General features: G+C 45.9%; 1 protein-coding gene across 2 annotated transcripts in view; it reads right to left on the bottom strand.

Moving 5' to 3' along the window:
• The window catches only part of LOC107372718 (solute carrier family 25 member 36-A), a 29133-nt gene that overhangs the window by 13402 nt on the left and 1668 nt on the right, over positions 1 to 14063 (bottom strand). The window contains exons 2-3 of one of the 2 annotated variants that reach the window (XM_070543759.1): positions 13109 to 13273; positions 12703 to 12780 (exon numbers count right to left, since the gene is read on the bottom strand). In XM_070543759.1, coding sequence (XP_070399860.1) covers positions 12703 to 12780; positions 13109 to 13273 — 243 coding nt within the window. Of the gene's footprint in view, positions 1 to 12702; positions 12781 to 13019; positions 13274 to 14063 lie in introns of those variants that run through there. The other variant, XM_070543760.1, reaches the window with a different exon arrangement.

Genomic DNA, 14063 nt, shown 5'->3' with positions numbered 1-14063 from the left:
TATATATATATATATATATATATATATATATATATATATATATATATATATATATATATATATACATATATATATATATATATATACATATATATATATATATAATTTGTCTTTTAAAATGCTTATGTTTTATTTATGGACACATTAAGTCAGAGCGGAACCTTTGTTTTTGGATTTGTTGTTCCGGGGACTGATAAAGGGATGCCTGCACCTGACGTTTCCTCAGACGTAAACTGGAAGGAGACGAGAGGCATCCCGTCTTCGGTACTCTGCTTTCGCCTGCTTTATACAGGTCAGAAAATGTGAATAAACTCTTAAAAGTTGTTTTATTAAGCTGGTAGTAATATACATATATATATATATATATATATATATATATATATATGTATATATATATATATATATACATATATATGTATATATATGTCAGTGCCACGTTGTTATGGTAAATTTAGGCTTTAGTTAAACTGAACAAAAAAACAGTTTAATATGTAACAGTTTCACTCGCGGCAACCATTTTAGGTCAAACGGCCGGTAAACTAAACAAACGGCTGTTACCGTGACAACGGTTTTCCGTGTGTCCGCTATTATTATATATATATATTTTTTTTTTTACCATGTCCTGTCTGGCTGTGAAGCAAGCAGAATTGATGTCTGAATGCTGGTGACAAGCCTTATAGATTTACTCTCAGGTGGAGCATCAAAGCGTCTGCTTTTAATGCTGATACTTAAAACTTTATTGTTATTGTTGTTGAATGCTTTGTAATTCTGACCAGACACGGAGACAGAGGTGAAAGAGAAAGGAAAAGAAAAGGGGGGGGGGGGGGTTCCACAAAAATAAACAATAATGAACAAGAGTCTGCTGCTAGACCTGCAGAAAAAGACAAAAAAAAAGCAAAAGGGCAAAAAAAAAGGGACACAACAACAATACAACAAGATCAAGCTATCACTGCGTCAACTTGATGAGGAAATATATAATCAACATTGCTTCACTGAAGAATCACGATAATAAATCACAGTGCATTAAAGCTTGGTTTATGCTTGATGCATTCACTTTCCGCGCGGTGATGCGGCTCGCGGATGGAACGCGCTTCACAACTCGCAGTGTTTATGGTTCGTGCGGCTCGTCACAGCGGTGAGCCAATATTCTCCCAAACTGTAGGGGGCAGCATGGAGCTCTACGGCATGCATCCAACACTACACCATAGTAGAAGTAGAAATTACTGTTTACAACACGGTATTTCAGCATTTTTAACAGCGTCCTCGTCTTTTCCGACAGTGCGAGCTATTTCTCTCCAAGAATTATTAACAACATGTTGATCACGGTGATCTTTGAGAGCTGAATCATACAAATGTCTGTATTTACCAACCTCTGCCATACTAGTTCTTTCCAGTCCGCCATGTTTTTCCGCGTCCGTCCGTCCGCGTGGTTAGAACATTTCCGAGGTGCGCGTTGCGGAAATTCTGGGCCGTGCGGAGGCGCGGTCGAGGGGCGTGGTTGTTAAAATGACGCAAAATGACGCAACTTTTCCACGTGGAGCCGTGCGGACCTCGCGGACGCGTCAAGCATAAACCAACCTTAAGTGCCCACCATAGTCTTAAGACCTGTGTTTAACGTGCCCAAGCCCATACTTTTGAGAGCACCATGTGAGCACCTGTGTGTGTACACGCGCTTGTTTATTTAAGGTTTTTCTATAGGTGCACCCAACAGAGAGTGTGAGGGACCACAGATCCGCCCCCCAAAGATGCGCAGGAAACGGGCGGAGCTCCAAGTCTCAGAGATCCAGGCGCTGCCCCAGAGCACAGGAACCCCAAGGAGACTGCAACCAGAAAGGCCCCCGCCCCCTCGAGAGGCACAGAGGATCGCCCCGGGGGGCCACAACCAGCAGCCGGCAGAGTCCCGGGAGATATCATCGGCAAGCCCACAGGCCCGCCCGCAGCCTCCCACCCCCTAGCCGGCCGAGCCCGGGACCCAGCGACCCGGGACTCAGGGGCGACCACCCCCGCCGGGGATCCAGCAGAGCCCAGGGACCCAGACCCCACCAGGCAGCCACCGGGATCTATCAGGCAGATGCCAAAATCATAAACCCCCAGACCCGGTTGCCACGAACACTCAGGCAGACCATGGCACAACCCCTCACACCAGGTGTGGCAGGGGGAGGGGGGACAAAGATCTATATCATCAAGAGAAATTCCAGGAGAGGGGAGGAGTCAAAGGCCCCACCTGACATATACAGTCATACACAAACACAGTCACACACTCCCTCCCTCATGCTCCCACATACACATACAACCAAAGACTTACAAAAATGCACGCCGGACACCCACTCATGCTCCCCATACACACCCTATTCACTCTGGTCCCGGTACTGCTGCACATGGGGTACAACCATCACCGGTAACCAGAGTTTGACCCTTGTCCGCTATTAAGTCCAAACGGTGCCAGTTTCATTATAATATACTGTGTTATGTTGAAACGGGAGTCTCAGCACTATTAAAAACGAGTATGATTGTATTTGGCGAACTTTTTCTACTGTATTACAGACAGTGACAAGAAAAGAGTGTGTTTTATGAGAATAGTTTAACTGAGTGGCAAAGTTTAAGCGTTTAACCCGGTTAATAATTTCCTGTTTTGATGTTTGTAAGATCATATAGCACATGGACATCTAATCAATTTGTTTCAGTAGTCTGTTTTACACAGAGCATGGTTGATTGGTAACAATTGATTGCGGATAGCACGCTATGATTGAATTCAGTGATACACTGTAAAAGAGAACCTCAATGTGAACTATTTGCAGAGAGTGATAGTTTGTAAGTCGCTTTGGACAAAAGCATCTGCTAAATACATAAACAGTTTAAAGTAATCAACAGTAGAAATGTGTTGTCACCTAAGATGAAATATACGTTCTGACTAGAATGCTGTGAGAAGCAACTTGAGAGATGATGTAAGTTGTGTGTTTGGAGTGAAATTATAAGGAATTGAAATGGAGTAACAGAAATGAACCGTGTGACTATAATTTCATGAGTTTGTAAAATAAATCCGACGTAAACTGGAGGGAAACGAGAGGCATCCTGTCTTCAGTACTCTGCGTTCGCCTGCTTTATACAGGTAACCTACTTGTGACGGCAGTTACCACTCCTGGGACCCGTTACATAACTGCTAACGGAACGACTGCTGAAATGTAAAATATAAATGACAACCAGTTACTCTACGTGTCAGAAAGGGTTATAGTTATGGCAGTTTTACAAGATACATTTGTAAAGTTACCCCACTCTTATTTTGGTGGTCCAGTTTGTGACATCACTTCCTCTAGATAGTCACTTCCTGTAAAGCCGTTTCTACCATTTTGTCTAAGCTGTTGGTGATGGCAGACAGCCTCGTGTGCGTTCATGACTGATATGTAAGTTTGGCCAACCGTAGCACCTCTATGGATACATAAATAACCTATAAGTTCATTCAGTTTCCTTTATGTCTGTCTGGACATATTGTTTGGATTATTTAGAGGGAGTTCCTACAGTTTAATTGGTATCAGTTGCTATTCTCGCTTGTAGTCCTCATTTCACTTCTCTTAATTTGTGTTATGTGTGCTAAATACTGGTTTAGTTGAGTTTTATTCCATTTACTCCATGTGTATCCATCCATGACGTCAGTTCAGTTGAGGTGTGGTATAATGCCAGGCTAATTGGCAGCATGGTTTAGTAGTGTGGTACTTGCAACAGCAGTACCTTGCTTTGACCACCAGAGGTCCCTGGAGACCATATAATTTGTCAGTGCCTCTGAGCCTGGAAGTCACAATATTTACTCTGTGTAACCCTTGAATGTGCATCATTTGGGAATATATTTGTTTTTGCTTAGTCTTAAACGTTGGCATATTTATTTCACCATTTGTACAGTCCTTTTACATCATTCTTTGTATTTATTTTCCAGACCACACGGAACCACAGAAATGTACAGATGTCCATACTTCAACTGTCATTAAATACGTAAAACTGTCTCTCCGTGCCCTGCTCTCTGACCGGAGCCCTTATCTTGAAGATACTGTCAGATCAGCAAATAACTTCCAGAGTTCCCACTCTATCACACTACGATTAATCAGATTAAAGTTATTATTTATTCCGGAAAGAACCGCTCCGTGTGACGTGCAATTCGTCGAGTACCTCGAATGATTCGAGTACAAAAAATCCTCGAGTCAAATTCTCTGCCTCGAGGCTTCGTTTAATTCATGTTTAATTAATTCATGGCTTTGCAATCACCCGGGGTCATGTTTCACCCGGACCGAAATAAGTGACGCACATACACACTGCACTGAATGCACACGCGAGTAGCAAAGGTAACTTAACTTTCTCTTAAGCCATGGCGGACGACGTGGACCCCGGTGGAGTGTGAAAAAGACAGAAAATGTCGAAGGTGTGGGACCATTTTTCACGTGGTAAGGCGGGAAACGTAGTCCAGTGTAAATACTGTAAAATGGAGTTAGCCTACCACACCACCACATCCTCCATGCTGCAGCACCTGACCAGGAAACATCCACCTGTAAATGTCACTTCTGCAAGCGGACTCGGAGGTCCGCTATATATTCTGCAGACACTGTGCGACTTTTTTGTTTGTAGCTCTCAGTTTCAGCTCACGCTGTGTCTGCTAGCAACACGTCAGACCTAAAAATGTACAAAAAATAGCAGTTTTTACACAACTTTTTATTGTGCTATTGATGCCTGTTGTCCCTCGGGATCGCTGCAGGAGGACGCAGGTATTTATGAGAGGAAAACGAAAGAAAGTAAATAAATGTTGTGTGATCAGTATAATGTGACAGAACCACGGCAAACATGCTTTCTCGACTATCCTTATTATTGTGTGAGAAAATAAGTGTAGAAATTAAAACGGACGTGTGTTAATAGGGAAACAGCTGGCGAGCCATGTTTGCACATGCGCCGTGAGCGGTTCTGGTGCTGTTTGGGCCGCAGCCGCTCCAGCGCTACTTCAACAGTTATCGTCCTAGTTTCTGTCTGGCTTGCAGGCTAGTAGACTCTAAATGGGCTCAGGTTGTTTACTTCTGTTTTGCGTTTGTTTACTGTGAAGTAAAGTTGAAGTGCTGAAGTTTTGAAAACTCATTTTGAATCAAACTTGAAGAATAACTGGCAATCGCGTGCTCATTTTAAGAGGACTTTCATATTTTATAACATGCTGTTTGATATAATGGTTTACACACACAAAAGGGTCATTTATTAGAGTACTCCATTCATCGATAAAAGATTCGATAAGAGTACTCGATTACAAAAATATTCAATAGCTGCAGCCCTAAACAGGGCGTGCACATTGATTGGATGAGGTTTTTCTGATTGTAGTTTTCAATTGTGATAAAAATTATTCTTTATTTTGAGAAAAAAAATATTTTTAGATGCCATCAGTATGTGAGGTATCTCAGTGTTTTCATGACAAAACTCTAACATGAGACTGTGCTCTAACCTGTCACATAACGAGCTTAATGAAAGTCTAACCCCCAAATTCCACTACCTCCGCTCCGACACGAACGCCGGAGCAAAATCGGTCCCGTTCTAGTCAATCAGAGCTATTCCACTACTGCGGCCGTGCGGCGCCGTGCGCCGCCCTCTGTTCCGGCGTCCGGCAAAAATAGAATCGATCCTATTTTCGCTGGACGCCGGAGCACCTCCGCAGTAAATGAACAGAAATCACAACCGTCCAACAGGAAAAGGAGCAAGCACAGCTTCCGTTTTTCACAATAAATCGATAAACAAAAGGCGTTTTTTGTTTCATATGCACAGATTTAACAACTTTTAACAACTATCAGTGGCGGCTGAAGTTTAAATGCACAAAAGTAAGCCATAAATACAGTTTCTACTATCAAAGTAGTCACACTTTGTTGATCCAAACACTGCTGATCTCTCAACACAAATGATGGGCAGATTAAACAGTTCATGCCGATGCTTCTCCCACACAACGGGTGTTTGGATCTAACTTCCGCGTTTATTGCCCGGACTGTATCGCAAGATCTCGAAAATCCCGCACATGCTTGTTTGCCCACCTCAGGTCTCCGCACCGGAGCGGAGCCGTTGTAGAGCGGGTACCAGTAAAAATTGAGTTCGGAAGCGAGCAGCTGCGGAAGGCGGGGGTGGAGCAGAGGTAGTGGAATTTGGGGGTAACATTTCAGATAGACCGTATGACAGCTGCTAACGTTGGCCCTGCCCTACTTTACCTCTACATTACAGTTCCTTTATCCATGTCCATCCTAGAGCTCCTCTCTGACCTTCATGCTTATTTAGAGCAGCTGATTTTTAAAGTTAGCAGAGTTAATCCTTGGTAGTGGGTTCACTCACTCATCTAACACTTCACCACTGAAATCAGTTTGTTCATTCCAATCCTCCTAAATAATCCTCCAATCATCCAACTGGAATCCTTAAGGGTCCCGTAACATCCATCCTGTCAGAACAGGCCTTGGGAGCCCAGGTGTTACTAGAACTAACGGTGTCTCCTCACCTGCGTGAGCCTCCAAACTGTGAAGGTTGGACTCCAAACATGAACTTTAAATTCATGCATTCATCTCCTCTTGTAACACTAACATGTTTTGAAAGGCTTGTATCATGATAAGTTACACCTCCCGGACCAAAGATAAGATAAAACATTAACATAAACACTGCAGAGACGTCATTATTTATGAAATATAAGTCATTTTCCCTTAACCATTACTTCAGCCAACATATAAGATGCATGGACTTTATGAAACCACGCTGTCTCATGCAGTTCTATATGTGTAACACACACACACACACACACACACACACACACTGCAGCATGTTAGAATCATGTGAATGACTAATTTAACTACACTGAACTGCTTTAGTAATAATTTAATCTCTTATTCTGGAGTAAAATAAAGAAACAGTCTAAATCATCACACATGTGTGGCATCAAGAAGCATCTTCTGAGTTCAAACACAGGGATGGAGCACAACGTTTACACCTGAACAGTATCAGGAAGTTTTAACTCACAGAGGCCTGCAGGTCTTCTGTTTTATGAGCAAAGCGCTGAGAATCCGCTTGTTAGGAGCGCTAAACGTTATTTTGCCGCTTCCGTGCGGAGCGGTAGAGAAACACGTTTCAAACACGGAACCGAGTCCGGCTACCGAACCGAGCAGAATTCTGATGACGTCACACCGGTGCGCGAAGGTGCGGGTTCCAACACACAGGAGAGGAGGGAGAGAGGAGGTAAACAGCGAGTGGATCACAGGGACTGAACTGATGTCTCTCTCTCGTCGTCTCTCGTCTTCCTCCGCTTATCCGGGTCCGGGTCGCGGGGGCAGCATCCCAACTAGGGAGCTCCAGGCCGTCCTCTCCCCGGCCTTGTCCACCAGCTCCTCCGGCAGGACCCCAAGGCGTTCCCGGACCAGATTGGAGATGTAACTTCTCCAACGTGTCCTGGGTCGACCCGGGGGCCTTCTGCCGGCAGGACATGCCCGAAACACCTCCCCAGGGAGGCGTCCAGGAGGCATCCTGACCAGATGCCCAAACCACCTCAACTGGCTCCTTTCGATCCGGAGGAGCAGCGGTTCTACTCCGAGTCCCTCCCGAATGTCCGAGCTCCTCACCCTATCTCTAAGGCTGAGCCCGGCCACCCTACGGAGGAAACTCATTTCGGCCGCTTGTATCCGCGATCTCGTTCTTTCGGTCATTACCCAAAGCTCATGACCATAGGTGAGGATTGGGACGTAGATCGACCGGTAAATCGAGAGCCTGGCTTTCTGGCTCAGCTCCCTCTTCCCCACGACAGATCGGCTCAGCGTCCGCATCACTGCAGATGCCGAACCAATCCGCCTGTCGATCTCCCGATCCCTCCTACCCTCACTCGTGAACAAGACCCCGAGATACTTAAACTCCTCCACTTGAGGTAGGATCTCTCCCCCGACCCGGAGGTGGCAAGCCACCCTTTTCCGGTCGAGAACCATGGTCTCAGATTTGGAGGTGCTGATCCTCATCCCAGCCGCTTCACATTCGGCCGCGAACCTACCCAGCAAGAGCTGAAGGTCAGAGCTGGATGAAGCTAGGAGGACCACATCATCCGCAAAAAGCAGAGACGAGATTCTCCTGCCACCAAACTCGACACACTCCACACCACGGCTGCGTCTAGAAATTCTGTCCATAAAAGTGATGAACAGAACCGGTGACAAAGGGCAGCCCTGGCGGAGTCCAACCCTCACTGGGAACAGGTCCGACTTACTACCGGCTATGCGGACCAAACTCACGCTCCTCTGGTAAAGGGACTGAATGGCCCTTAACAGAAAGCCACCCACCCCATACTCCTGGAGCGTCCCCCACAGGGTGCCCCTGGGGACACGGTCATAAGCCTTCTCCAAATCCACAAAGCACATGTGGATTGGTTGGGCAAACTCCCATGCCCCCTCCATCACCCTTGCAAGGGTATAGAGCTGGTCCACAGTTCCACGGCCAGGACGAAAACCACATTGCTCCTCCTCTATCTGAGATTCAACTATCGATCGGACCCTCCTCTCCAGTACCCTGGAGTAGACCTTTCCAGGGAGGCTGAGGAGTGTGATCCCCCTATAGTTGGAACACACCCTCAGGTCACCCTTCTTAAAGATGGGGACCACCACCCCGGTCTGCCACTCCCTAGGAACTGCCCCCGATGACCACGCAATGTTGTAGAGACGTGTCAACCATGACAGCCCTACAACATCCATAGCCTTGAGATACCCAGGACGAACCTCATCCGCCCCCGGGGCTCCGCCGCTGTGTAGTTGTTTGACTACCTCAGCAACTTCTGCCCCCGAGATCGGACAGTCCATCCCCAGGCCTCCCAGCTCTGGTTCCTCCTCGGAATGCGCATTGGTGGGATTGAGGAGCTCCTCAAAGTATTCCTTCCACCGTCCGACTATAGCCTCAGTTGACGTCAGCAGCTCCCCATCCCCACTGTAAACAGTGTGAGCGAGTTGCTGCCTTCCTCTCCTGAGGCGCCGGACAGTTTGCCAGAACCTCTTTGGAGCCGATCGATAGTCTTTCTCCATGGCCTCACCAAACTCCTCCCACGCCCGAGATTTTGCCTCGGCAACTGCCACTGCTGCACCCCGCTTGGCTATCCGGTACCTGTCTGCTGCCTCCGGAGACCCACAGACCAGCCACGCCCTGTAGGCCTCCTTCTTCAGCCTGACGGCTCCCCGAACCTCTGGTGTCCACCAGCGGGTACGGGGGTTGCCACCACGACTGGCACCGGCCACCTTACGGCCACAGCTAGCAACAGCCGCCTCGACAATCGCAGAGTGGAACAAGGCCCACTCGGACTCAATGTCCCCCACTGCTCTCGGGACGTGGTCAAAGCTCTGCCGGAGGTGGGAGTTGAAGACCGTCTTGACAGGTTCTTCTGCCAGGCGTTCCCAGCAGACCCTCACTATGCGTTTGGGTCTGCCAGGTCTACGCGGCATGTTCCCTTGCCATCTGATCCAACTCACCACCAGGTGGTGATCAGTTGACAGCTCCACCCCTCTCTTCACTCGGGTGTCCAAAACATACGGTCGCAGGTCAGATGATACGACTACAAAATCTATCATCGACCTGTGACCTAGGCTGCCCTGGTACCAAGTGTACCGGTGGGCATCCTTATGTTCGAACATGGTGTTCGTTATGGCCAAACTGCGGCTTGCACAGAAGTCCAATAACAAAACACCGCTCGAGTTCTGATCAGGTGGGCCGTTCCTCCCAATCACACCCCTCCAGGTCAAGCTGTCATTGCCCACGTGAGCATTGAAGTCCCCCAGCAGGACAATGGAGTCCCCTGATGGAGTACTATCTAGCACTCGTCCCAGGGACTCCAAAAAGGGTGGGTACTCTGAACTGATATTTGGCCCATAAGCACAAACAACAGTCAGGACCCGTTCCCCGACCCGAAGGCGCAAGGAAGCTACCCTCTTGTCCCCCGGGGTAAACCCCAACACACAGGCAGAGAGTCTCGGGGCTAACAAAAAGCCAACCCCAGCCCTCCGCCTCTCACCCGGAGCAACTCCAGCAAAGTAGAGTGTCCAACCCCTCTCCAGGTCTCGGGTTCCAGAGCCAATGCAATGTGTCGAGGTGAGTCCGACTATATCAAGCCGGTACCGCTCAACCTCTGCCACAAGCTCCGGCTCCTTCCCCGCCAGCGAGGTGACGTTCCATGTCCCAAAAACTAGTTTCCTTGTCCGGGGATTGGACCGCCAAGGCTCCCGCCTTGGTCTGCCACCCGATCCACACTGCACCGGACCCTTCATGTTCCTCCTGCGGGTGGTGGGTCCACAGTTGGACGAGCCCATGTATCCGGTTCGGGCTGGGCCCGGCCGGGCCCCATGGGCGAAAGCCCGGCCACCAGGCGCTCGCTCACGGGCCCCAACCCCAGGCCTGGCTCCAGGGTGGGACCCCGGTAACCCTCCGGGCCGGGTACTCCGACTCTTCGTTTTCACCGCCATGAAAGATCCTTCGAACCGTTCTTTGTCTCACCCTTCACCTAAGACCAATTTGTCATGGGAGACCCTACCAGGGGCACTAAGTGCCCCAGACAACATAGCTCCTAGGATCATTAGGGCACTCAAACTCCTCCACCACGATAAGGTGACGGTTCAAGGAACTGCCCCCGATGACCACGCAATGTTGTAGAGACGTGAACTGATGTTTTGAGCAAAACTGCGATAAAAATGTCTGTTTGTCCTCATTATCTAAAGTGTACCCCCCCCCCCCCCACCCCCCCACACCCCCCCCACCACACACACACACACACACACACACACACACACCCGGTTTAGAAGCGGCGCTCATGCAGGTGTCTGTTTCCGTTCCAACGCTGCTACACGTAATATTCTTAATTTATTACAGGGTATATACAGCTATCCTTAAGTAAAATTTACTACTTTTTAATACTTTTTTTTACTACCTTCAGGATTTTTTTAAAACCATCACAACACTAAATTGCAAGTGTTAATCAGCGACCTATTTACACATATTTTAACATATATAACATACAAAAAGAATAGACTTAGAGACTCACTGATGTTGACAACGTATTGCACATATTTATTTTACTTAGAAAATAAGCCAGGCACTTCTGTTCAGCGGTTCAGACAGTTGACCACGAGGCCTGAAATGATGCACAACGACCACTGAATATGACGTCATCATTATGTGACCGGATATGCTAAAGTAGGGCTGCTCGATTATGGCAAAAACAATAATCACGATTATTGTGACTGAAATTGAGATCTCGATTATTTAAGACGATGTTTCAATTTATGTAGATTTTTATTTTTTTATTTTTATTCAGTCATAAAACTGCTCAGGGCACAATCAGGACAAAAATAAACAAGAAACAAGATGATCACTAAAAGAACTCCTGATTCCCAGTATAAAAAGACCAATATACTTATAGCTCATAGTTTATGACCCAAGGGCTATAGACCTTGGTTTAACTCATGTAAGTCTAACCAGTACAGACCCAAATACCAATATCTTGCAAATACTGATAGCAAGAATTATACTGTGGCATTTATAACAAATACATGCAAATAAATTGATGTTCACAAAATGTTGCATAACATTTATTGAGTCGTGTCAAGGTGCTGTAGGAGAGTGCACTAGCACCGTGTCCTCAGAGAGATTAGTTATTAGTTATCAGCGTGAGGAACTTATTTCTACCTTATTTATAAACTATTTATTTACAAGTCCATCAGTTAATGTAATAATTGTCCCAACCACAGCTGCACCCCCCACCCCCCAACCCGGTCTCACAGCAATCAGGGGAAAGCTGCACGTGTGTTTAGCGCGCCGCACGCGCACATTTAGCTGTTTTTAGTGGCTCAGGAGTCCGCAGGTGCGGTGTGTGTCACTCACTCTGGTTACTCCAACAGGAAACCGGCTCTGAGAGCTGTCTTTAGCGACTGGCACGTCACTACATCATTCCCTTTCCTAATGTCCTGAAGAACGGTCCGGAGCGCAGGCGGAGTGTTTAGCTAACCTGCAGGAAATGTCGACGACAGTTATCCAGAAAGTAGCTAAGGGTTACCAGAGATGTTTCTGAGGTGTTCGCCAGGTACTTTTAGATTTAAAAAGTCAAGAAGGGGGTCTGAAAAGCTGTTAGAAATAGCGTCAAAGTCGCTAAGTTGGCAACGGAGCGCTTCATTTGTAACTCAGGGCAGCTCAAGTGGGAGGAGCAAATAATCGGCTTGTTTTATTTTTATAATCGTTCAAAACATTTCATTCGGAATATATTTCTATGTCGATGTTCAGAATACGACATCTGATAGTCTGAGAAAAATAATACCAAATTTGGAAAAAATAATACCTCTGAGACCAAATTTAACACTTTTAATGGCCTTAAATTTGACTATTTTTATTTATCACTTTTTAATACTTTTTAAAACCCCGCGGACACCCTGTATTATGCCTATAATTTATTTTTACTCAGTAACGGATATGATTTAAAATGTAGCAAATTACTATTCTTTTTTAAAAACTTACTAAAGTAAAAGTAAAACTTTTAGAAATGACTTAAAAAGTATCAATATACAAAAAAGCTACTCAATTACAGTAACGTGAGTAAATGTATTTTGTTACTTCCCACCTCTGATACTCAAGTAAAACTATTTGAAGCACTTAGACTGTGTAAGAGCATTTCTGACAAATAACACTGTTACATAAGGACGAAAGAAGGTTTACCTGGAGGGGGCCACGCCCACCAGGTTTGGTCCCAGGCCCCTGAAGAGAGAGCGAGGACCCTCTTTCTCTAAAATCAGCCTGAACAGGAAGCACAGAAACACCTTTAAACTTTGTTTTCTGGTCATTATTGTAATATTATATTATTAGTACTACAAATGTAAACCAACCGCTGCAGGCAGAACTAGCAACAGTTCAACACTTCTTACCCTAACATTACTCAAATTTTAGGGCAAAAAATGTATGAAGCAAACAATATAAATAAACATTGTTTACTTTTAAATCTACATACATTTTCCTTCGAGAATACCAGACCTTACCACAGTGAAGGGCAACATGAGATCATGGTGCAGACATAACAGGTTTGCATTTCTGAGTCTGAGGGACACTGCTGTGGTCAGGTACCCACTTGAGACAGTGCAGAGGGCCTGGCGGAGACATCCGGGCCATGCCGGCGCCGTTCACAGCACCAAGCTGAACCTCAGACACGTAAAGAGTGACGGAGGATGACTGCAGGCGAGTTTTCACGACTTCCAGTGGACAAGTCAACATTGCTCCTACCGTTCCTCCACACCTGGCACAAAGACAGGGATAGAGAGGAAGAAGGTGAAGTAGTAAAGACGTGTTTTACTCTCTTCTTCTCCATAACATAATTAAAATACTTCACGAGGTATCTGGGACTTTTTACTTAAACAATTTTATCACAAACTACATACTTTTAAACAAGCTTGTTAATATTTTAAATTATTTTTGCAAAGTTATTAGAGCCTACCTGTTCATTTATTATGTAAAAATAGCTTTAAAGGAAAACATCAGGAGGAATATTGAGCCCAACTCTGGTCTAAAGAAAACAGCATTACTCATAGCAACAGAACAGTATACAGTACTATTTATATGAACCAAAAGCAAACAGATATGGCATTTGCTGCTTATGCTAGCACAAATATGGTCCAAGTCAGGCTCCCAAAGCCTTTAGATTCAGACTCACAAAAAGAAAAGACTTGAGTTCCTGCTGAGGTATACACACAAGCTAAAGAGCCAATCAGCCGCCTGTCTTCTCCTTTTGTAACAGCTGAAGTATTCTCTTCGAAGTTAATGTCATTTCTGCATGTCTTCTCAAAACACATGACTTGACCAACACCGAGACCCACTAATGTAAACCACCAACTCCCAGTAGAGGGGTGTTGGCAGAAATAAGCTGGAGACAATCATCAATTAAATAAACCTTTAGCAAAGTGGTCAGGCTGAGAATGAGTATAAAACAGTGCTCAACCACAATCACTGCTTTATCTACATATTCAAACCCGTTTGTGATCAAAAACCACCCAGCCCTCTTTTCAGTGCTATTAGCAAAAGCAGCTCAG

The sequence above is a fragment of the Nothobranchius furzeri genome, chromosome 13 (assembly GCF_043380555.1).
Source record: "Nothobranchius furzeri strain GRZ-AD chromosome 13, NfurGRZ-RIMD1, whole genome shotgun sequence".
NCBI classification, from domain to species: Eukaryota; Metazoa; Chordata; class Actinopteri; order Cyprinodontiformes; family Nothobranchiidae; genus Nothobranchius; species Nothobranchius furzeri.
Note: the sequence above shows the minus strand (reverse complement) of the source record. Positions and strands in the feature narration are given on the sequence as shown.